Raw genomic sequence first — 25951 nt, 5'->3', positions numbered from 1 at the left:
CTTCCTCAAATACTTTGAAGTGCTTATTGCATCTTAATAGATCTGTGCTGTTCAGTATAGTAGCCACTAGCTACATGGGGCTATTGAGTACTGGAAATGCAGCTAGTCCAAATTGAGACTTGCTGCAAGTATTAAATACATATTGGATTTTGGAGATTGAGTTAAAAAAATGTAAAATATCTCATTGATTTTTTTTATATTAAATACATATTAAAATGATAATATAATATTTGATAATGTAATACTCCTTTTTTCAAGGCCTCCACCATAAACTGTAAACTGTTTATATTCCTTTGTGAATTTTTCATTTCAGTGTAAATATTTCCCCAGATGATTGCATTTTATATTCCTCTGAACTCTATACCTTGTGTTTTCTTTCTGCTTCCATACTGAGTCCTTTTTGCTTCAGAGAACCAATTATTCTAGTCCATAATAGTCCATAGTTTGTCTTTTCCTTGAACTGAGCATGAATACCTCTCACTTGATAGTTAATAAGCATTGAATGTCTGCTATGTGCCAGGGAGCATGAAGATCAAGAGAACATAGTTCTTACTCAAGACATTTACAGTATACTTGAAAAAGGGAAGGAGACCTTAAATAAGATAATTAAGTTGTTATAGATGCTGTCTTAAGTCTATATACAGAGAAAGTAGAGGCATAGAGAAAGAGGAATGGCTAATTCTCTGTAGTGTTGGTTGTGGTGGTGAATATGCTGATAGAGGTTTCAAATATGAGTGGTATTAGGTAGATTTCAGATTGTGGTTTGGAGGGTAGAAAGGTCCAGAGCATCCAGGAGTGACGGAGCAGTGAAAATCATGGATTGCATTGTAATATTACTTGTACATGCCCTGTGCTGTTATTTATTTGTGGACATTATCTTCTAAACTGCTCTGAGGCAAGAAGTATGTGTTGTACTGTTTTGTATATTTATTTTTATTTTTTATTTTTTTTGTTTTTTTTTGTTTTGTTTTTTTGTTTTGTATATTTAAATATGATTTCTGTGTTGCTACTAGCATTAATAGTAGTAAGAGGGAAATATATGTAGGTCTTGATAGAAAATAGGAAAGAAGAAAGACAAGCTCCTTTGTCCTGGTTTGTGAAATGCCATGAAAAATGTCTAGAGCTTTTATTTTAATATGAAGTATATTTCTTGGGGGGTAAATGTTAGAAGATAGGATTTTTATAAAAGTACATTCTTGATACTGTCACTTTTGAATGTACTTTTATAAAATCCTATATAGCAAAAGAATACAACTGACTTTTTTTTTTTTTAACAGAATACTGAGTCAAAATTAAGTCCATCTGTGATTGAGACACTCCCTACAGTTGATCTACAAGAAGATTCTTCCAGTATAGTTGTGGGAAGTGAAAACATTGAAAATATTTCCAGCTCATCTACCTCAGAGATTACTCCAATCTCAAAGCTTGAGTAAGTCATTACAAAGAAAAAAAAAAAGGAATCCCATTAGGTAATGATAGAAAAAGGTCTTTTTAAAGATAAGGCAGCTTGAGACTCAGATTTGAAGTTTAGGCCATATAGCAGACTTAAGTTACGATGCCTGTGTTTTTATTCTGCATCCAAACTCTGAGTTGATTAGATCTCAGCCATGAAATCTCTACATCACATAAACTGAGGTTCTGCTTGTTTAAGTAAATACTTATTTGAGTAATCTTCTCTATAATTATCAAAGATTCAAATGTCGGTATTCATTTCCATCAAGTATTACTGCAGCATTCCATTCATAGTTGTGTCTTTTTGTGAATAAATATGTTTTTCAAACTTGATAATATTCAGGATATGTAGGTGTAAGATTTCCTTAATTTAGAAAAATCTATTATGTCTTTCCTAGTCTATTAAATCTCTCCTGATCCTTAAAGCAACACTACAAAGAACAAAATTCCCTTCTCATACTACATTAAGTATTTCTCTTACTAAGTATTTCGTGTGTGTGTGTGTGTGTGTACACACACATATATACATATATACATATATATTCATGGATAGGACAATATCTGGCACATAGTAATAATATATCTGTCAATAAATATTATCATCACTACTTTTTTTTTGGGGGGGGGACATAAGCACTTTTTAAATACTCTCTTTAAGAACAGAAGGGACTGGGGTGAAGGAGTGGTACTTAGAGATGTTAGAGTTGCCATTTAGGTATTTATCCTAGATAAGGAACAAAGAAACAGGAGACATGCTTAGAAATAACAATAGTATTTCAAATTTTTTAAATATTTATTCCAGAAAGAATTTAAGGCTAGATATTACATATCTGAACAGTACATATTATTTTCCCATTATATTGAACATGACTACTTAGCAAATTGGAAGTGAGTAGGGGAAAATATTAGGGTATATATAAAACAAAATTCTGAAAGTGCCTTGAGAACTTTAGTGAAATGTTTTGAGATAATAGATGATTTTTTGATACTATAGGCAGCAACTCTAATACTGGTAGAATATACTAACAGGAAGGAAACATTAGAGAAGATGCAGTTAAAAAAGTAATTTTATGGACGCATGAGTGTCTTAGTCGCCTAAGCATTTAACTCTTGATTTCAGCTCAAATCATGATCTCAGGGTTGTGAGATCGAGCCCCAAGTTGGGCTCCATATAGTGTGGAGACTGCTTAAGATTTTCTTTCTCCCTCTCCCCCTCCTGTCCCTCCTTGTATGCGCTAGTGTGCTTTCTGACCCCACCTCCCAATAAATACATACATACATACATAAATTTGAAAACTTATTTTTTATGAGACCAAATACTAAACTCTGATATTTTGCTTTAAAATTTGGTAATTACCTATTTAATGGCCAAGGACATTAACAGATCAAGAATCAGGAGTTGACCTTATATGATTTAAAATAGTGAATTCTTGAAAACAGCCTGCAGAACTACAAAGCATTTTTCGGTGGCTTAGATTATTTTTTGAAAATCGCTAATAAAATTTTTAACTTATGCCACATTATTTTCATTGAATTGCCAGATTGTCTTTTTTGTTTCTATTTTTAGTGAAATAGAAAAATCTGGTACTATTCCTATAGCCAAACCAAGTGAAACTGAGCAATCTGAAACCGATTGTGATGTTGGTGACACCCTTGAAACAAATGCTCCAGTTGACCAGCCTTCCTTTGTTAGTCCACCTGAAAGGTGGGTGTGAAATGTTGTTTGCCCTTTATATAATTCTGTAATGATAGCAGTGTCATGTTTGAATGGTGCACGTGTAATTCCACTTTGTGATTGAGAGAAAGCTAATCCCTTTGTGCTCTTTTCTTGGTTTATTTTATACATGAGAATTGTAACAGTTTAGGTTAGATTACATAAACTTGTTATTCAGCTAATTCTTTTAATACGTCTTTTTGGTTTCTAATAGCCTTGTTGGCCAGCATATAGAAAATGTGTCATCTTCACATGGCAAAGGAAAAATAACAAAATCAGAATTTGAATCAAAAGTTTCAGCAAGTGATCAGAAAAGTGGTGATTCAAAATCTGCATTGAATACTTCAGATAATTTAAAAAATGAGGTAGGTATATGACTTGGACTATTTCTTACTTTATATTATGCATTTTTATTATTAGCTTATGTTGCAGTTTGCTAACCATATTTGCCATAAAAATCAGTGATTAAGTAGTTAATGAGGAATATGGAACTGAGGCTAGCTGTGTTCCTTGAGGGCAAGTGGTTACTTTTTGGGTACTGTTGCCAGTGTATTGTTTATACATAAAGTTGTTCCAAGTATGAGCTTTGTATATAATTAAGTGGTTTTCTGCTGCCATCAACTGTTTGATACCAGATACATAATGTCTTTAAGCAGTTTCTCAGAGAGCTGTATAGAAGAAGCTATTATTATTGAATTCAGGTATCTTCAGGCTGAACATAAGTTTAACTCCATAAACAATGTTAAATTTAGGCTCTTCAAACAGAATTATTTTAAAGAGATATTTTACCTTTTGTTTGTTATTTGTGCACAGACTACAAACTAGATCAGCTTATATTGAAGAGTGTGCCGTTTACAATTATACTATCCTCAATTATACTTTCCAAAGAAAGTTTTACTTTCTTTTCTCCTTTCGAGTTCTGCTTTGACTTCGTATAGAGGCCAATGCAGAATTTCCTAAAGAAATGTTGGTGGAGAAGTCTGGGCTCCCTTCAGGTAAGAAGTAACGGTGTAACAGAGATGAAGTCCACTCCATGAACTTAAAACATGTGGAATCAAAGAGTAATTTAAAGTACTGAGTACTATAGACATTTGTTCCCTTTTAATTTGGATCTTCTGTTCTCTACCTTCCCTTTCATATATTTTCAGTGAATATGTACTCACAACTAACTAAACTTCATTCTGGAGACTTTAATATCACTGTACCAGCTATTTTTATGATGCTTCTTAAAATTACAGGAGCAACATTTTGTAGTCCGCCATCTTGAAGGAAGTAATTTTCTTAATGAAACCAAATCAGACATATATTATAGTTCAGTTGTCCACAGCCATAAATAAAATTAGGCAAACATTACAAAAATACCTTCTTTGGAGCTATTTAAGTATCAGATGTGAAATTCAAGCATGGCAGCCAGTTTTGTCCTAGTTTTTCTTTCTCCTTAACCATTAGCGGACTGAAACTAGTCTTCATAACCTAGGATGTAAAGATGGATGATGAGTCTATGCTAATAGGCAAAAATGGTGTAATTTTTAACTGTATTAATTAGATCCTAAATAAATTAATATCCTGGAAAAATTATCAGATAATGAGCACATAATGAAATATCTGGTAGTTTTATGTATTGTCCAGTTCAGGATAATTGTTTCCAGTTAAGTTTGTGTGACTGGAGAGTATTTTTTCTCATGCAGGTAGATCTTTGTGTTATCCTTGTTATCTCAAGAATCTGTAAGACAGTCTTTGCCATACTTAGTTAGAAACAGTGCTTTACCAAGTATTTTTATTGTATTGTTTAGTTTTCTTATTTGTTGCTAAGAGGTGATAGTGATTTATTTGCCTGGGCCTCAAAGAGCATAAGTATGTTCCTCTACTTTTGTATTTCTTTTAGTATTGGGCTTTATTCTTAAGTACTCAGGTTAATTTTTATAAATATGTTTTTTTCTTATTTTCCCATTATGTTCAGACTAGGTTTTTATTTAACTTTTAAAGTAATGGTTTGCTAGGTCTTTACATTCTGCTATGTATTTTTTTTTATAGCCATATACTTCATTTAGTCTGTTAGCCTGTTCTGCAAAACACTCCAAGATGGAGGTTGTATGGGAGCCAGTTTTCTGTCTTTCTAGAGAAAGATTATGGGTTTTTGTGTTTGTGTAATTCTAATAAACTAGTATATTAGTGTAATTCTAATATTCTAGTATCAGTCCTTAAAAGTATACTTTAATATAGCAAATATTAGTTGTTGTTTTTTTTTTTAGATTTTATTTATTTATTTATTCATGAGAGACACAGAGAGAGAGAGGCAGAGACGCTGGCAGAGGGAGAAGCAGACTCCATGCAGGTAGCCTGACGCGGGACTCGATCCCGGGTCTCCAGGATCACACCCTGGGCTGAAGGTGGCGCTAAACCGCTGAGTCACCTGGGCTGCCCAAATATTAGTATTCTTAAAAGTGTGCCCTACAAAAATAGCATATGTACACTATATGAGATTTGTGCTATTTACCAGAGTAAGTCATCTAAATAGATGTATACTTCTCAAGGAAATTTTAATAAATGTTATGCATTGCTTTAGGAATACAGAAATAAGCAATGGAATTAACATACTTGCATACAGTATTCAGATTATGGGGAAAAAATTACAAATTAAATTGTGTGCCTTTCCCCAGTTATATTTCTTCTCTCCTCTTCAGATAGAACACCTATGTCAAATTCAGCGTGTATATGTATGTGTGTAAGAATGTGTTTTTAAACTTTTCCCAAAACTACATTATTATAAACAATACATACTATTATTTGGTATATTTGGACATAATATAAAATGATGTCATTCTTAAGTATCATTTTCCATACCATTGTTTTGAGATTTGTCTGTTCATTATTTATACTGTTATATTTCACTACCATAATTTGCCTGTTCTTCAATTAGTAGATATTTAGGTTGTTTCTGATTTTTTGATATTACAAACAGTGCTGTAATAATCATTTTCATACGTACTTTCTTAGACACATGTGCATGTTTTCACTCATATTTATACATAAGAGTGGAATTGGGTCACAGGGTATGCACGTTTACTTTTATTGCTAAATTGTTTTTAAGTTTATTTATTTAAGTACTCTCTGTACCCAGTGTGGGGCTAAAACTCAGGACCCCAAGATTGGGAGTTGCATGTTCTTCTGAATTAGCCTGCCAGGTACCCCTAATATTACTAAATTTTGAACTCCATTCAGCAGTCTGAGAGATGTTCCCATGGTTCAACAGACATGCCACACTTGAGGGTACATCAGATTGGTATAATTAATTTAGCATGTCTGGTGTTCATTTGCATTCCCTGGTTGTTACTGAGATTGAGCATTTTGCATTTTCTCTTTGCTGAATTTATTGTTCCTTTTCTCCATTATTGATTTGTAGGTAGTCTTTGTAGTTTTAGTAATCCTTTATTAAAGGTTGCATATATTGCAAATACTTCTTTCAGCTTGTGGCTGTTGTACCATGTATTTTATGGTCTTTCAATACATTTAAATTTTAAAATTTTAATCCAGTGAAATGTGTCAGTCTTTTTTTTTAAACTATTATTTCTTCATGTTGTTAAATCCCTTTATATATGAAGATTTTTCTCTACTTTCTTTAAAAAGCTTTTTCTTTAGACTCTTTATGTTTTTAAATCTACCTTAAATTTTTATGTGAATGGTCATCTAAAATTAGCTTTCTTTAAGCATATATTATATATAAACATATATTATTTTAGCTTAGATTTTAAGATGGATGCATTACAACTATAGTATTTATTAACTTATGTAAGGAATTGTTTATGATACAGAGTTTTTTTTTTTTTTTTTTTTTTTTTTTTTTAACAACCTATGCTTATATTGCTAACGTGAAGGAATACATCCTATGGTGCTTGTGATGCTTAGGTAGATTTCCACAAGAATACATCTTGTGATGCTTAGGTAGAAGATTTTCAATTATTTCAAGGGAAACTCGCCTTTTAAGCAAACCAAAACTTTTTACATTTCATTATTCTGAGATATTTTCTGTCAACTATAAAATTTGACTTTAATTTTACAGGAACATTTGTATGTACTTTTACAATTTATTAATCTGTTTTCTCTGTATTCTTTTGTATTTCTTTCAGAGTTCTGATTACACAAAACCAGGGGAAATTGACCACACATCTGTAACAAGTCCCAAAGACCCAGAAGATATACCAACATTTGATGAATGGAAGAAGAAAGTTATGGAAGTAGAAAAAGAAAAAAGTATGGAAGCATTGTAATTCTTTGTTAAATTTATTTTACTTTTTTAGGGACTGGTTTAAATATTCATTTCTCTCCATAGTTGGTAAAATAAAATAAAACTTTTGAAAACTTTTTAAAGGTGAAAGTTACTAAGATGTGTAATTACCAACATACATGATTTACCTGTATATAACTACATAGTTTTAATCTTAATTAAAATCCATTCTTGTAAATTGAACTCCAATTAAAAAAAAAAAGAAAAAAATTAAAACAAAAACCAAACAAAAAAATAAAATCCATTCTTGTAAACTGTTAAATGAGGAAAAATGAAACAAAGTAGACAGAACAGTAATCTTCATTTCAATTTATAAGAGGAAAATTGCATGGAAACTTTGTTGTTTTTGTTTTTGGTGGGGGCTTGTCTGGGATATGAATGAAACTTTTGAGTCATGAAACTTTAAACTATAAACAGAGTTGGACAAAGGTATTGCCCTTTGTTTTTGAAAGAAAATCTCAGTTAAAAATTCTTAATGTTATAGAAAGATAGCATCTATCCTTAATAAAATATGTATGCACAATATTTTGATTGTCATGATAAGCTTCATTTTGAGACTCGTATTATTTAGACATAACTCAAGTATTGTGGATTTTTGGAGTTAATTTGGTTTGGGGGGTATTTTAAAGCCAAGAGGTAAAGCATTTTGAATTTTTTAATGGGTTTTTAAAATGTTCTCTTAAGTATTAAAACCTGTTCTTCACTACACGTCAGCTATTGCGTTTGAGATCATTTTTGGGGGTATTTTAAATCATAGTCATCATATATGTACATTTATAATAAGGTTTGTCTGCAGGTCAGTCAATGCATCCATCTTCTAATGGAGGTCTACATGCAACAAAAAAAGTACAGAAAAATCGAAATAATTATGCCTCAGTAGAATGTGGTGCCAAAATTTTGGCCGCTAATCCAGAAGCCAAGGTACTTAACTGTAAAATTCTTCTGTACATGTGGGACACTAGTAACTTTTTTAAATAAAGGCAGCAGTTTGCTGAAAACTATATTTTAACATGAGCTAGCTCTTTTTCTGATTTACTAATACATGTAGGATTATGCTTTTAAAGATATTTTCTTGTATGAATTCTTAGTTATATTGGTTGATACATTGCACCTTTTTTTAGACTTGGTAAAGACTCTTTTTAGAGCAGTTATAGGTTCACAAGAAAATTGAGAGAAAAGTACAGAGATTTCTCTCACATCCCTTACCCCAATATGTGTTTAGCCTCCTCCATTATCTATATACTTCCCACCAGAGTGATACATTTGATTCATTTACATTGACACATTGTCACCTGAAGTCCATAGTCTACCTTAGGGTTCACTCTTATCATATAGTCTATGGGACAAATGTGTAATGACATGTATCTCCCATTATTGTATCATACAGAGTAGTTCTACTGCCCTAAAAATCCTCTGTGCTCCACCTAGTCATCCCTCGCTCCCCTCAACCCCTGGCAACCACCAATCTTTTTACTATCTTCATAATTTTGTCTTTTCCAGAATGTCATGTAGTTGGAGTCATATTGTATGTAGCCTTTTCACATTGGCTTCTTTCATTTAGTAATATGAGTTTAAGTTTTGTCCATGGCTTGATAGCTCATTTCTTTTTAGCGCTGAGTAATATTCTGTTGTCTCAATGTGCCACAGTTTATTTCGTCATTCACTGAAGGGCATTCATCTTGTCTTTTAACTTTTAAAACCTGTTTGAAATTTTAAAAAGAAAATACTAATAGAAAAATCATTTTTCCTTTATAGTAACAGACATTTAATTTTAAACATTTTATTATAAGGCTAACTTTACATTATAGACATAACTGGTAAATTTTAGCCTTTTTATACCTATACCTTCTTCTCAAATGAGCATTTCAGAATCTTGCTATTTTAAGATCTAAAAATATAGAAATCCTAGAAATCTTTAGAGTTGAAGTGTTTTTCCTTAAGTAATTTATTCCCTTCCCCCTTTTTAAAATAGAGCACATCTGCTATTCTTATAGAAAATATGGATCTTTATATGTTGAATCCTTGCAGCACTAAAATTTGGTAAGTAATATAAAATTTAATACAGTGCATTCTATGTATGTACATCCTCTGTTAAGCTTTTATGTTAGGATTAGATTGATTTGTTCATGTAGTCACTTAAAAAGTATTTATGATTGATAGGTGCTTGTATTGTACTTAATTTAGGTCTGGCTTGTACTGTACTTTCTTAGTTTTCCTAGAAGAAGTAATTCCTGAGCTAAATCTTCAAGGATTTGTAGGAAGTCACAAATGAGGGAGACGGAGATATTCAGGAACTGTAAGGATGTGGGGACAGTGCTAAAAGGATTGTATTTCTTATGGGCAGCTATAAGTAGAAGCAACCTGAAGAAATTATTTTAGGATAAGAATAAAGGTATAATTAGAATAATCGTGAAAGAGGAGACAAATTTAGTTTACCAATAGTTTAGTTTACCAGGCCATCCAATGCTGTATTTATCTTAAAATGTTTTGAAGTTTGTTAAAATACTGTGGAGGGCAGTGTTTGTTTTAAGTAAGAAAATGACATGATCTAAAAAAAAAAAAAAAAAAAAAAAAAAGAAAATGACATGATCTCATTGGTATTTTAAGAAGGCTCGTCCTCAAAGGATGGCCTACAACAAAATGCAACTGGGATTACGGAAACCAGTTAGGAACCTGCTTTAATTAAGGCATTGGCAGTTTAGATATAGAAGAGAGGGGGGATATAAAAGATATTTATAGCAGATTAAACTGGCAGCTCTTGGTTAGTAATTGGATGTAGAGAGAGTCATCTAGGAAATCTCCCAAGGATTTTGGCTCTTACTTGGGTCTGTGATTCTGCCAATAACTAAGAATATAGGCAAAGGTATAGGTGATATACCAACAATTTTATTAGATTATTTAATTGCTCCAAAGCCGCTGTTCAAAAAAGAATTAAGATAAATCACCACCATCATACTGATTTACTAAAAATATATATATTGAATTTTTTTTTTTTTTTAAATCTGAGGAGAAACTCTTTTAAGATAATGCTTATGTTTTCTGTTCTTGGCTTTCCTTTTGGTACATTTAGGTTCATTTTGAAAATTAATACCACAAATTACTTGAGGGAATTAAGGGATAATTTGAAAGTCTACTTTTCCTTCTGTCATAAATTGGAATTGAGGAAATGATTATCTGAGATTGTAATTAAACTGTTATTTTGAGGTTTGTTTGTTTGTTTTTTTTATTTGTAGGCACCTCTATAGTCAGTAACAGCTCAAGTTTTTATGCTCCAAATTTTTGTATTTCAAACAGACATGCTGGGATGAAGTTATATGAAGTAGTCATAGCTATGCATTTGTATTTTAACATTTCTACCAAACAGCATGTATTTATGTGTTTACTGCATATTTATTTAGTCTTGGCTCATTTACATAGGTGTTTTCATTGTATAATTGGACTTCAGAGCATGTTTAATTGATTTCACCTGATTTAAGTAGGTTAATCCCCCTAGGGTATATTAAGACCACATAGTCTCACTGTAGCTTTATGTCTTAATATTTGGTAGAGTCATCTTCATCAAAACTTTTTTCACTATTCTTGTTTTTATTTAAATTCAAGTTAACATATAGTGTAGTATCGGTTTTAGGGGTAGACTTTAGTGATTCATCACTTATACATAACACCCAGTGCTAATAACAAGTGCCCTTCTTAATGGCCATCACCCATTTAGTCCATCCCCCCAAACACCTCCCCTCCAGCAATTTTGTTCTCTGTAGTTAAGAGTCTCTTATAGTTTGCCTCCTTCTGTTTTTATCTTATTTTTCCTTCCCTTCCCCTATGTTCATCTGTTTTGTTTCTTAAATTCCACATATAAGTGAAATCATAACGGTATTTGTCTTTCTCTGACTGACTTATTTCATTTAGCATAATATGTTCTAGTTCCATCCGTGTTGTTACAGATGGCAAGATTTCATTCTTTTTGATAGCTGAGTAGTATTCGTGTGTGTGTGTGTGTGTGTGTACACACACACCACATCTTCTTTATCTGTTCATCAGTTGAATAGATACTTGGGTTCTTTCCATAGTTTGGTTCTTGTTGATAATGCTGCTATAAACATCGGGGTGCATATACCTATTTAAATCTATATTTTTGTATCCTATGGGTAATACCAAGTAGTACAATTGTTGGATCATAGGGTAGTTCTATTTTTAACTTTTTTGAGGCACTTCCATATTGTTCTCCGGAGTGGCTGCACCAGTTTGCATTCCCACTAGCAGTGCATGAGGGTTCCCCTTTCTCTCTCTTCACTAACATCTGTTGTTTCCTGTGTTGTTATTTTAGCTTTCCATCAGGTATGAAGTAGTATCTCATTGTGGTTTTGATTTGTATTTCCCTGATGCCGAGTGATGTTGAGCATCTTTTCATGTGTCTGTTAGCCATATCTGTATATCTTCTTTGGAAAAATGTCTATTCATGTCTTCTGCCCATTTCTTAACTGGATAATTTGGTTTTTGGGTGTTGAGTTTGATAAGTTCTTTATAGGTTTTGGATACTAAACTTTTATTGTTACATTGCTTGCAAATATCTTTTCCCATTCCATAGGCTGCCTTTTAGTTTTGTTGATTGTTTCCTTTGCCCTGCAGGAGCTTTTTATCTTGATGAAGTGCCAATAGTTCAGATTTGCTGTTTTTCTTGCTTCTGGTAACATGTTTAGGAAGAAGTTACTATGGCCGAGGTCAAAGAGATTATTGGCTGTGTTTTTCTCTAGGATTTTGATGGTTTCCTATCTCAAATTTAGGTCTTTCATCCATTTGGAATTTATTTTTGTCTATGGTATAAGAAAGTGGCCCAGTTTCATTCTTCTGCATGTCTCTGTCCAGTTTTCCCAGCACCATTTGTTGAAGAGACTGTCTTTTTTTTTTCATTGGATATTCTTTCCTGCTTTGTTGAAGATAAGTTGACCTGATAGTTGTGGGTCCATTTCTGGATTCTCTGTTCTATACTATTGATCTATGTGTCTGTTTTTATGCCAGTACCAACTGCCTTGATAATTACAGCTTTGTAATACAATTTGAAGTGTGGAATTGTGATGCTTCCTGCTTTGCTTTGCTTTTTCTATATTACTTTGGCTATATGGGATCTTTTCTGGTTCTATACAAATTTTAGAATTGTTTGTTGTAGCTCTCTGAAAAATGCTATTATTTTGATAGGAATTGCATTGACTGTGTAGATTACTTTGGGTAGTATAGATATTTTAACAATATATGTTCTTCCAATCCATGAGCATCTAATGTTTTTCCATTTCTTTGTGTCCTCATCAGTTTTCTTCATGAGTGTTCTATAGTTTTCAGAGTACAGATCTTTCACCTCTGGTCACGTTGATTCTTACGTATCTTGTGGGTTTTGGTGCACCAAAATGGGATTGATTCCTTGATTTCTCCTGCTGCTGCTTCATTATTGGTGTATAGAAATTCAACAGATTTCTGTACCTTGATTTTATATCCTGCGACTTTGCTGAATTCATGTATCAGTTTTAGCAATTTTGGGGGTTTAGTCTTTTGGATTTTCTACATGGAATATCATGTCCTCTTTGAAGAGTGAAAGTTTGACTTCTTCCTTGCTGATCTGGATGCCTTTTATTTCTTTTTGTTGTCTGATTGCTTTTTCTAGGACTTCCAGTACTATGTTGAACAACAGAGATGAGAGTAGACATCACTGTCATGTTCCTGACATTAGGGGAAAAGCTCTGTTTTTCCCCATTGAGGAGGATATTAGCTGTGGGATTTTCATATATGGCCTTTATAATGTTGAGGTGTCTATCCATACTTTATTGAGGGTTTTTATCAAGAAAGGGTGCTGTATTTTGTCAAATGCTTTTTCTGCATTTATTGAAAAGATCATATGGCTCTTATCCCTTCTTTTATTAATGTAGTGTATGATGTTGATTAATTTGTGGATATTGAACCACCCCTGCAGCCCAGGAATAAATCCCACTTGATCGTGGTGAATAATTCTTTTAATATACTGTTGGATTTGATTTGCTAGTATCTTGTTGACAATTTTCATCAGGGATATTGGTCTGTAATTCCTGGTTTTAGTGGGATCTCTGTCTGGTTTTGGAGTCAAGATAATGCCATCTTTGTAGAATGAGTTTGGAAGTTTTCCTTCCATTTCTATTTTTTTGGAACAGTTTTAGCAGAATTGGTATTAACTATTCTTTAATGATTGGTAGAATTCCCCTAGGAAACCAGACTGGCCCTAGACTCTTGTTTGTTGGGAGATTTTGATTACTGATTCAATTTCTTTTCTGGTTATGTGTCTGTTCAAGTTTTCTATTTCTTCCTGTTTCAGTTTTTGTAGTTTTACATGTTTCTAGGAATTTATGCATTTCTTCTAGATTGCCCAATTTGTTGTCATGTAATTGCTCATAATATTCTCTTATAATTGTTTGTATTTCAGTGGTGTTGTGATCTTCTCCTCTTTTTAGTGATTTTATTTGGGTTCTTTTTCTTTTTGATAAATTTGGCAAGGGGTTTATCGATTTTGTTAATTCTTTCAAAGAACTAGCTCCTAGTTTTGTTGCTCTGTTCTACTCTCTTTAAATTTCTGTATCCTTTATTTCTGCTCTAATCTTTATTATTTTCCTTCCTCTGCTGGTTTTGAGAACAGTTTTATTTACTGTTCTTTTTCCAGCTCCTTTTGATGTCAGGTTAGATGTGTATTTGAGACTTTTCTTGCCTCTTGTGGAAAGTCTGTATCATATACGTCCCTCTTATGATACAGCCTTTGCTGTATCCCAAAGATTTCATACTGTCGTGTTTTTATTTCCATTTGCTTCCATGTATTTTTAAATTTTTTTCATTAATTTCCAGGTTAACCTGTTCATTTTTTAGTAGTATGTTCTTTAACTTCTATGTATTGGTGGTCTTTCCAAATATTTTCTTGTAGTTGATTTTAAGTTTCATAGTGTATGGTCTGAAAATATGTATGGTATGGTCTCTATCTCTGTGTGTTTACGTATGTGATCTGTTCTGGAGAATGTTCCATATGCACTTGAGAAGAATGTGTATTCTACTGCTTTAGAATGAAATGCACTGAACATATGAAATGCTCTGTGAAGTCATCTGGTCCAGTGTGTCATTAAAAGCCCTTGTTTCCTTATTGATCTTCTGCTTAGATGACCTGTCCATTGCTGCAATTGGGGGTGTTAAACCTCCTGCTAGTATTGTATTATTATCAATGAGTTTAAATTTGGTATTAATTTATTTATATACGTGGCTGCTCCCAAGTTAGGGACATAAATATTTATATGTGTTAGATCTTCTAGTTGGATAGATGTCTTTATTACGATATAGTATCCTTCTCCATCTCTTATTATAGTCTTTGGTTTAAAATCTAGCTTGTCTGATACAAGTGTGGCTATTCCAGTTTTCTGTTGATGTCCCTCAGCATGATAGATGGTTCTCTACTCCATCACTTCCAATCTGGAGGTGTCTATGGGTCTAAAATAAGTCTCTTGTAAGCAGCATATTGATGGGGGTCTTGTTTTGTTTTTGTTTTAAGATTTTATTTATTCAGAGAGACACACAGAGAAAAGCAGAGACATGGTCAGAGGGAGAAGCAGGTTCCCCAGGGGGACCCTGATGCAGGACTTGATCCTGGAATCCCAGGATCATGCCCTGACCTGGAGGCAGGCACTCAACCACTGAGCTACCCAGGCATCCTTTGTTTTTTTAATCCATTCAGATAGCCTGTCTTTTGATTGGAGTATTTAGTTTATTTACATTCAGAGAAATTTTTTGAATTTAGTGCCATCGTATTACCTGTAAAGTCACTGTTCCTGTAGATTATCTCTGTCTTTGTTGCTCTTGGTTTCCCTTTCCTGCTTAAAGGGTCCCATTTAATATTTCCTGCAGAGCTGGTTTAGGGTTCATGAACTCTTTTAGTTTTTGCTTGTCTTGGAAACTTCATCTCTCCTTCTATTCTGATTGACAGCCTTATTGGATAAAGTATTCTTGGCTACATATTCTTCCCATTTAGCATGTTGGATATATCATGCCACTCTCTATAAACTGGCAAGTTTCTATGGACAGGTCTTCTCCTAACCTTATGTGTCTACCACTGTAGGTTAAGGACCTTTTGTTCCTAGCTGCTTTCAGAATTCTCTCTTTATCTTTGTGTTTTGCAAGTTTCACTATGTTATATCTTGATGTTAACCTGTTTCTGTTGATTTTGAAGGCAGTTCTCTGTGCCTCTTGGACTTGAATGCCTTTCCCCATATTAGGAAAGTTCTGAGCTATAATTTCTTCAAATAAACCTTCTGCCCCCTTTTCCCCACTTTTCTTCTTCTGGGACTCCTATGATACAGATATTATTGTGCTTTATGGAATCACTGAGTTCCCTAAGTCTCTATTCATGATCTACTAGTTTCCTTTCTTTGTTTTCAGCTTCATTATTTTCCATAATTTTATCTTCTGTATCACCTATTCATTCCTCTGCTTCTTCCATCCTTGTTGTGATTATATCTAGTCAGTTTTGCAGCATCTCAGTTGTAGCATTTTTTTTTTTTCAGCCCAACTAATTTTTAGGTCTTTTATCTCTGCAGCAAGTGTTTTTCTGGTGTCTTCTATCCTTTTTTCAAGTCCAGCTACTATTTTTAAAAATTAATTTATTTGAGGGGGGGGGTCACATGGGAGCAGGGGGATGGACAGACAGATAACATTCTCAAGCAGACTGCCCATTTAGCACAGAGCTCAGCATCGGGTTAGATCCTATAACTCTTGAGATCATGACCTGAACTGAAATCAAGAGCCAACCTGCTTAACCAGCTGAGCCATCCAGGTGCCCCAATAAAATGTAATTTTTAAAAATGAGTTTACAATTGCAGCAAATAAATAGCCACCCAGAAATGAATTTAATAAGATATACAATACTTTCCTGAAAATTTTAAAAAATAATAATCTACTGAAAGACATTAAAAGACAAAGAAGGATATGTCCTATATATAGAAAAGAAAACTCAATATCTGAGTCATCTGGAGATTCAGTAAAATTCCAAAGAAAATTTGACATGATATTTGGGGAATTCAACAGAATATATAAGTCTAAGATTAATAAGAAAAAAGCAGAAGCAGAAGAACAGCTAAGATGGTCCTGAAGAATATGATGCAAAAACTTGCCCCACCCGATACTAAGATCCATAAAGCTAAAGAAAATGAGATGTTACTGTAGGTGGTGATAAACTGATCAGTAGAATGAACAGGGAGTACAGAACAAATGCATGCTTAGAGGCAAAGTTTATGATAAAAGTACATTGTAAATCAGGGAGTAGTGTAGAACTGAATAAACAATGTAGCTGAACTTACCTGTCATAATTTTGGATTTTTTGGATGTCAGATCTCTGACATTAAAAAAAAAGATACCTTAAATTTTTAACTTATGCTATCCATGTTTAGGTTTTTGATCCCAGTGGAATTTTTTTATATGATATGTAGGAGGGATTCATTCTTCCCTCTCCATTTTTCTGTTTAGATAATTTTGTTTTAATCAGACTTATTTTAACAGATCAAAGCACACCTAGTTAAAGGTCCAAGCACTCCCCACTGCAAACAAGAAGGAACTCTGTAGAGGACTGACCTGTGGGAAAGAGCAGCCAAAAGAAAGCAGAGTGTGTGTAGCATATACCTGAAACACTTCCTGAAGTGCAATGCTCTGGACAGCGTATGACCCCTTTTTAATATTGCATTACTCTCAGGAACAGGAAACATTACAAGCTTTCATAATATGCAAAAGATAGAAACCAAGACAAAATGACAAGACAGGAATTTTCTGAAAGAAATATCAAGAAGAAATCACGGCCAGGGATTTGTTCAAAACAGATATAAACAATGTATCTGAACAAGAATTGAGAACAACAGTAATGAGAATACTAGCTGGGGAATCCCTGGGTGGCTCAGCGGTTTAGCACCTGCCTTTGGCCCAGGGTGTGATCCTGGAGTCCCAGGATCAAGTCCCACATCCGGCTCCCAGCATGGATCCTGCTTCTCCCTCCTCCTGTGTCTCTGCCTCTCTCTCTCTCTCTCTCTCTCTGTCTCTCTCTCTATCATAAATAAATAAATAAATCTTAAAAAAAAAAAAAAAGAATACTAGTGCTGGGCTTGGGGTGCCTGGGTGGCTCAGTCAGGTCAGTGGCCAGCTCTTGATTTTGGGCTCTGTGCTCACCTGTGAAGTCTACTTGTAAATCACTCTTCTTCCTCTGCCCCTTCCCCAGCTCACACTTGTGTGCGCATGTGCTCCCTCCCTCTCTTTCTTAAATAAATAAATCTTTTTAGAAATTCTTGTATATAGATGTCCAGTTTTTTACATATGGATCTTATATCCAACTATCTTTTTATATTCTCTTTTTCTAATAATGTGTAGATTTTTCTTTGGAGTTTCTGTGTAGAAAATTATAGCGTCCCTGCATATTTTTCTTCTTTAAAAAATTTTTAATCCTTTTCATTGTATTTTACTTTCTTTTTGTCATTACATGCTGGCAAGGTCCCTGGGAAAATTATAAATAGAAACAGTGACAGTAGGCAATGTCATCTTATTCCTTATTTTAAAGGCATTGCTTCTAACCTTGTACCATTAGGTATATTCTAAGTTTGGTACTCAGCTATAAAACCATCTTGGCCTGTGAGAAGATACTGATTTTCTTTTAAGTGTGTAATTTAAAAAAAGCTAAGTAATATGTTCACATGGTTCAAAACCCAAAAAGGTATTTCAGAAGGATAAGGGAGTTAGAGTGAGATTCTTCCAATCTGTCATCCATCTTCTTATTCATTGTTAAATTCTTAGATATCTTTTTAGTTTCTTTGTGCAAATACAAATGTAGATTTTTATTGATCTTTTTTCACACAACTTAGTATATTATACACACTATTTTTCTCCTTGAGTTAAATTTTAACTCAACAGTATCTGGTCATTTTTCTATTTTGTTCATAGAAAACGTTTTCATTCTTTTTGACAGCTACATAAAGTTTGATTATTTGGTTTTACCAATATTTAACTAGTCTTATGATGATGAATATTTGGTGTTCATAATCTGCCATGGCAAACAGTGTTACTATAAATAAGCTAAAGCATGTACCATTTCGTACTGGTGTAAGTAGATTGGGATGTTTTTAAATACATTTAAAAGAAATAGTTATAAGACTATTTAGGTTTACTATTCTTAAGTTACTTTTGGTAAATTACATTTTTCTAGAAATTTGTCTTCATTTTCAAAGTTTTTGTAATAAAGTTTATAGTATTCTCTTATTGTTTCAATGATTGTTTTAATGATTTTTTTTTTAAAAAAAAACTCTACTATGTCTTCCTCCATGTACCAGTTTGACTTTATTGATTACCTCCATCATGTCTTTTGTTTTGTTTTGTTTTATGGATTTCTGCTTGAAATTTTATTATCTTATGTTTTCTTTAAGTTTAGTTCTATTGAACTTAGTTTTTTTTTTTCCAGATAAACACATTAAGGTTATAAATTTCCTTCCTAATTGTATCAACTAAATTTTGATACATGGGGTTTAGATCTTGTGTTTAGATCTATGATCTCTTAAAATTCCTGAACTATAAATGACTAAAAGAAGCATATTGAGGGATCCCTGGGTGGCGCAGCGGTTTGGTGCCTGCCTTTGGCCCAGGGCGCGATCCTGGAGACCCGGGATCGAATCCCACGTCGGGCTCCCGGTGCATGGAGCCTGCTTCTCCCTCTGCCTGTGTCTCTGCCTCTCTCTCTCTTTCTCTCTCTCTCTCTGTGTGACTATCATAAATAAATAAAAATTAAAAAAAAAAGAAGCATATTGAAATTGGATTTGTCAAGTTTTATATATGTGGTTCTATTAATTTGCATAGAATATTCTCTGCTTCTAAGAAAACATAAAAGATGAGGCAGAAAAATGAGAGAGCATTTTAAAATCAACTAATTGAGGAATAATAACATACCTGCTTATATTTTATATTTATTTATTAGGTGCATACAAGTTTTAGAATTATTAAATCTTCTCGGTGAATTCACCTTTTTCATGTTTTTCTTTATATATTGTTAATTTTTAAAATTTAAATTCAATATATATAGTACATCATTAGTTTCAGGTATAGAGTTCAATAATTCATCAGTTGCATATAATATCTAGTGATCATCACATTGAATTTACTTTTTATATCTGGTAATATGTTTGAAAGCTTATTTTTTCTGATATATAGCTCATGTCTTCATAGAAATTGAGAACATCATATACAAAAAGAAGAGGTGGAGGAGAATTAGCTTTTTATTTTCTTCTTAATGTTCTTTTAGATTTATTTTTTTCGTTATAAATAACAAGCAAAGTCTGAGTTTGGTTTTCTTTAGTTCCCTTTCCCAAGGGTGTTTTGGTGGTTTGGGAAATGTTCAAGCTTTGGAGCCAGATAGATAGAACCGAACAATTAAAGGACCCACACACTTTCTGTCGTGTTCCTTTGCCTCCCCTAAAGATGTTGTCCCTGCCTGCATTGCTGAAATTATTTATTCCTATCACATTCTCATTCCAACCTGTAAGGTAGGAGAAAGCAAATGGAGAAGTAGCAGCTCCCTTTTAAAGACTTGACCTAGGGCAACCCAGCTGGCTCAGTGGTTTAGCGCCACCTTCAGCCCAGGTTGTGAACTTGGAGACCCGGGATTGAGTCCCACGTCTGGCTCCCTGCATGGAGCCTGCTTCTCCCTCTGCCTGTGTCTCTGCCTCTTGTGCTCTGTGTCTCTTGTGAATAAATAAAAAAAATCTTAAAAAAAAAAAAAAAGACTTGACCTAGAAGTTGGACTTGACATTTCTCCTCACAGCCCCTCTTCACCCTAAACTAAATAACACGACTAAAACTGAGAGACACAATCTTTGATGTGTGGCTATAAGCTCAGCTATATTTTGGCGGGGTCTTTAATTACAAGGCAGAAGAGAAGAATGTGAAGTAACCACTTGGTGATTATTGAATTGTTTTATAAAATGGAGATCATGTTCTTTGCAGTTTGGTTATAAAAAATTAAAGAGTGAATGTAAATCATTTAACATAATATCTGACCCAGAGTAAGCATTCAGCAAATGTTGGTTTGCTTCTCTTCATGAGCTTTTCTCTGAAACCTGATTGTTTTTTGCCATCTGCTAAAACTTGGTTCTTTTGCTCTCATAAATTAAACACAAGATGTTATTTTTAATGCTTTTGATTTATTTCATTGTCAATATATATAATCTCATTTGATATAGTAATTACTTTCTGAAAGTATTGATTAGAGTTTTAGATGTCCTGAGTATTTCTTTTCCCCAAATGCCACGCTGTATTCAGTTTTATTTTAGACACATGACACCATACTTGTAATTCTTCCTAAGAAGCAATATTTTATGGCATTTTTCCATGACTGTAAATACAGGTCTCTGGCATCATTTTTAAAGAATAGTTTTATTGAACATAATTGACATAAAAAATATATATATACACATATAAAATAAACTGCAACATAGCAGCAGAATGTACAATTTGATATATTTTGACATTTATACATCTATGAAAATATCACTACAATAAAGATAATGAAACATATCCACCTTCCCGAAATGTTTTCTCATGCTCCTTTGTAACCAACTCTTGCTCCTACAGCAATTACAGATCTGTCTTCCATCACTATAAATTATTTTACATTTTCTAGATATTTATATAGATGGAGTTTCTAGTAACATTTTTAATGTCTGTTGGTATTTCATTGTTTGAGTAGACCATACTTAAATTCTTAATGCTAAACATGTAGGTTGAATTTTTCCACCTGCTTTTATAAACTCTGCCTTGATATATTACAATGAATATACAAGGGTGAGTCTTTGGAGCTTGTGTCCTTAGGATAAATTTCTAAAAGTTTACTGCTAAATCAAAGACTGTGGTACCCTTTGAGATCACGTATATGCCAAACTGCCCTCTAGACTAGTCAGTTTACACTTTTACTAGCTGCTTTTAGTGAAGTCATTCCTTCTCCAAGAATGTTGTCATTAAAAAAAGAACCTTTTAAAAAATTTTGTAGGACAAAATCAGTATCTTATGTTATTTATAGTTACTTCATCCCCCAACTAATGATATGCTTGGGAAATAACAAGTAACTTAGTGGAAGTCTAGTTTATGTGAACTATTTATGTTTAATATGAACTATTTTTTTGGTTGGTTTATCTCAATAATTGTCTTGTGTTCTTTTTAAAGGTTTGTTATTGAACTTTGTGAGCCAATTCAAGTAAAACAGCTTGATATTGCAAATTATGAATTATTTTCATCAACTCCTAAAGACTTTCTGGTTTCTATCAGTGACAGGTAAATTCTAAAGCTGCTTTCTACAGAGGTTTTGTTGGATTTCCGGAATAAAAATTTTTAAATGCATCACTTTTTAAAACTTTAGTTTTTAATAGATCTGTTTGTAAGAATAGGAATAATACTATAGTATTAGGCACTTGCTAATCAGTTTACTTTCACTAAATCATATAGTGTTTATAATCATTATATGATATTATTCCTTTATAAGGTGAGGAAACAGATAAGGAAAGGTTAAATAGTTTGTCCAGATCACATGAGTTGTGAATTGGAGAATCAGGATTCAAACGTAGATCTGTATGACTTCAGATTCCTTATTTTTAATTATTATGCTCTGTTACTGCCAAACATTTCTTTAAAAAGTTATTAAAAGGGGCACCTGGTTGGCTCAGATGGTTAAGCATCTGCCTTGGCTCAAGTCATGATCTCTGGGTCCTGGGTTTGAGTCCCACATCAGGTGCCCTGCTCAGCAGGGAGTCTATTCTGTCTCTCCTCCTGCCTGTGCTCTGTCTTTCTCTCTCCAAAAAAAAAAAAATTTTAAAAGTTACTTTAAACATTCATGAATATTTCATTTTATATATCATGAGGTATATTTTTGTTAAAATATATTTTAAAAACTTTGTTATGTATGTGTGATTATAAAAGAATAAACATTTTGTAAGGAATTTGGTAAAGAATCACAATCCAATCAAAGATAACTTATTAGCATTTTAATATATTCCTTCCAGTCTTTTCTATGTATTTATATATTTAGTAATTTTTTTTAAAAAATCAGCTTTTACTGCTTATATCCTGATACATGCTTTTGTCTTTTAAACACACCATTTAAAAATTTTTATTTGCTTAACTATAATTAACTTACAATGTTACATTACAGTATTAATTCAGTAATTCTATGGATTAAATATACCATTTTTAATGAATATTTTTTTTATTTTTCTTTCTTTATTTTAAATTTTATTTAAATTCAGTTAATTAACATATAATGTATTATAGGTTTCAGGTAGAAGGTCAGTGATTCATCAGTCTTATATAGTACCCAGTGCTCATTACATCATGTGTTCTCTTTAATGCCCATCGCCGAGGTACCTCATCCCCTATGGGCCCCCTCCCCTCCAGTGACTCAGTTTGTTTCCTATGATTAAGAGTCTCCTATGGCTTGTCTCCCTCTCTGATTTCATCTTGTTTTATCTTTTCCTTTCTTCCTCTATGATACTCTGTTTTGTTTCTTAAATTCCACACATGAAGTCATATGATACTATCTTTCTCTCATTGACTTATTTCACTTGGCATAATATCCTCTAGTTCTAAATAGTTTATATTTTCCCCCACTGGAGGTATTTACTCATTTCATAAATACCTTTTGAGTATCTCTGATATTGCATGTAGGATGCTATTATTTATTTAACCATTCTTCTGTTGTGATTGTTAATGGTTTTCCATGCTCTTTCTTCTTGCACCTCACACTCAACATTTTGCATATACAGTTATTGAAATTAATTGTCAAGACCTCTTGAATTTCATCCATTTTTCATCTAATAAGCTTGCTTGGCAAGGAATTTTTTGTTTCCCTTTCCACCAGTACTTTTTATATTTTATATTGTCACACACCTGTCAGTACCTGAGGAGTAGTAGTACCTCCTTCTGAAACAATCTCTTGTACTCTCTGTTTTAAAACCTCCAGTTTACTTAGAAATCCAAGAAGCTGTTTTGGTCCTACGTTTGTCTTCTCCTTTCTTGCTTTCTGTTTGATAATGGTGTGAGTTTCTCAAGATATTCTTTCCCTATAAAGAGGAACCTATCAGAGTTTATTTAGTTGGAAAATAAAATGTATTTCTTCAACTCAGTGTTTTACTCCTATTTAAATATGTTAAGTGAGTATGTGCTCTTGGAGGAAAAAAATAAACAGGATGTATTTTGGAGATGTGATGGAACCTCTCAGTATGTGGTTTATGATTTTTTAAAAAGAATGTTTATATTTATTTCCTAGATATCCCACAAATAAGTGGATTAAACTGGGTACTTTTCATGGTAGAGATGAGAGGAATGTCCAGAGTTTCCCTTTAGATGAACAGATGTATGCAAAATATGTGAAGGTAATGTTTATACATTCAGGACTATGTTTTATAATAAAAACATACCTATTATTCGTACTTTTTTATGCCTCACCCCCCCCCCCTTTTAGAAATCACAAAACTTGAGGATATTAATGCAATATTCTTTTTGATAAAATGATTCTTACTTGCATTTATTATTTTATGAAACAAATATTAACACATTCCCTTTTGTGTAACTGGTAGCTTAGGCCAATTTTTTGATATTTGCAGCTCTGATGAAATTTCAAATTGTATCTTCATATTTTTTGGGTCTTTATGTAAAATGTCATCTTCATAGTATCATGTGTCTCTATTTCAAAGACCAAATCATTGTTAGTCATTGATTTTTTTAATTCAAGTCTGATTTTTTTAATTAGAATCGGATTTTTAGATCATTTTAATATTGATATCCAATTATTTGTCTTACAGCTTTTGCCTTTTCTATTGTGTATTCAAGTGAAATATTCTGTGTCCAAATACCAATTTCAGATAAAGTTTTAAATGCTTATATTCAGTATTCCTGCTACTTCCTCTACCAAAGTTGAATTATCTACTGAAATACACTTACTACTCTTAAATCGGATTTTAAACAAAATACAGGAGTTTCCTACTCTTCTCCTCCCCTCTTTTTTTTTTTTTTTTTCTCTCTAAAATAATAGCACACCTTGAAGTACCACTGTATTTATAATATGACCCTTTGGAATGATAGCAGCTCTAATTTCTGTCTTTTCTTCTTTAAATGTGAGAACTTACACTGCCTGATCATCCTCTGGGATTATATTGTCTGTGTCTTTTTTAAGCATATATTAAATTGGCTTCTATGAATGGGTAAACTTGTAGTATTCCTAGTCTTAATATAAAAATGCCAAATTATTTTTTTAAAATGCAGTTGATATTCTTAGTGGTTCAACAGTGTTCAGAAAAATGAAGGTATAATTTGTTTCTTTTAAACGGTTGCTTATGACCTTTTTATATAGCAGTGTCTACACTGTGATAAGGAAGAATTTAAAAAATTATGTGGCAGGTGATACAATTGTATTTAATTTTTACAGTTAAGGCAACCCACCTATTAATGAAATAGTTCCAAGAATCATTCTTTGTACCATCTACTCTGTTAATAATGGCAGAACATTTTATTGGTTGTTTTAAAAGTGCCATTCCCTACTTAGTCCTTTATATGGTAGGACATTATAGAGCACCTTGAGGATCATTTTTCTAAAAAATTAGTTTTGATAGCATTAGTTCTAAAAGCAGAAAAACCCCATTTAATTCTAATTCTAATGTTGATAAATATGTAAGTTTGCCTGGGTTTTCCTTATCCCAAAATTAAACCCAGATGTATAGTCTACTTTTTAAAATAGTTTGTTTCTTAAAAGTGGATTGATTATATATCTTTTTGTTCTGTAAGTTATATTTGAAATAACCTAGCATACGAAAAATTCATGCTTTCCTTAAAAAAATTTGTATACAATATACACAAGAATAAATATTATTTTATATAATGCTAATTAATCTTTTTATCACTATGTAAATGCTTGTGCATATCAACATATATATCCATAGATACATAATACATATCTATAATATTTGAATTAATATAAGACACAGATTGTTTCTAGATATTCTTTATTAGTTTTAGAATGCTTTTATTCCTGACAGATAAATAAAATAGCAGCAATGAATTTTAGGTTATTCAACTTAACCTTAAAGTTAATTTATTATTTCATTACAGTTAGATTATATTTTCTAGCCATGATGGTAAAAATTTTAATTATTGGCTTGATTCTGCAAAGAAATAAGAGTACTACAATGTTATCCATCACACAGTATATGGCTTTCTAAACTTTAATTATACAATATAATTTACAAATATTAAATGTTGCTTATGGCATGTTATCCAGACTTTGGAACTGATTTCTTTTTCTTTTCCTTTCTCTTGCTTCAGATGTTCATCAAGTACATAAAGGTTAGCAACCTTCTCTTTTGCAATATTGAATACAGGGCATGGCATATTACTGCATGGCAAAAAAGCAAAACTTATAATTATTGACTTTCGGGGAAATGAAG

The 25951-nt window shown here is 32.6% G+C and overlaps 1 protein-coding gene across 7 annotated transcripts in view; it reads left to right on the top strand.

Moving 5' to 3' along the window:
* SUCO (SUN domain containing ossification factor) overlaps positions 1 to 25951 on the top strand; it is an 87909-nt gene that overhangs the window by 31635 nt on the left and 30323 nt on the right. For 5 of the 7 annotated variants that reach the window (XR_003129168.3, XR_003129169.3, XM_025430306.3 and 2 more), the window contains exons 4-12: positions 1278 to 1429; positions 3020 to 3157; positions 3381 to 3531; positions 7294 to 7417; positions 8248 to 8372; positions 9424 to 9491; positions 21684 to 21791; positions 23779 to 23884; positions 25830 to 25850. Coding sequence is in view for 5 of the 7 variants with exons in the window: in XM_025430306.3 (XP_025286091.1) it covers positions 1278 to 1429; positions 3020 to 3157; positions 3381 to 3531; positions 7294 to 7417; positions 8248 to 8372; positions 9424 to 9491; positions 21684 to 21791; positions 23779 to 23884; positions 25830 to 25850 (993 nt within the window). In the remaining 2 variants the exon portion in view is untranslated. Of the gene's footprint in view, positions 1 to 1277; positions 1430 to 3019; positions 3158 to 3380; positions 3532 to 7293; positions 7418 to 8247; positions 8373 to 9423; positions 9492 to 21683; positions 21792 to 23778; positions 23885 to 25829; positions 25851 to 25951 lie in introns of those variants that run through there. The other 2 variants (XM_049112286.1, XM_025430307.3) reach the window with 2 other exon arrangements.

The sequence above is a fragment of the Canis lupus genome, chromosome 7, assembly GCF_003254725.2.
Source record: "Canis lupus dingo isolate Sandy chromosome 7, ASM325472v2, whole genome shotgun sequence".
NCBI lineage: Eukaryota > Metazoa > Chordata > Mammalia > Carnivora > Canidae > Canis > Canis lupus.
This window is presented reverse-complemented; position numbering and strand designations above follow the sequence as displayed.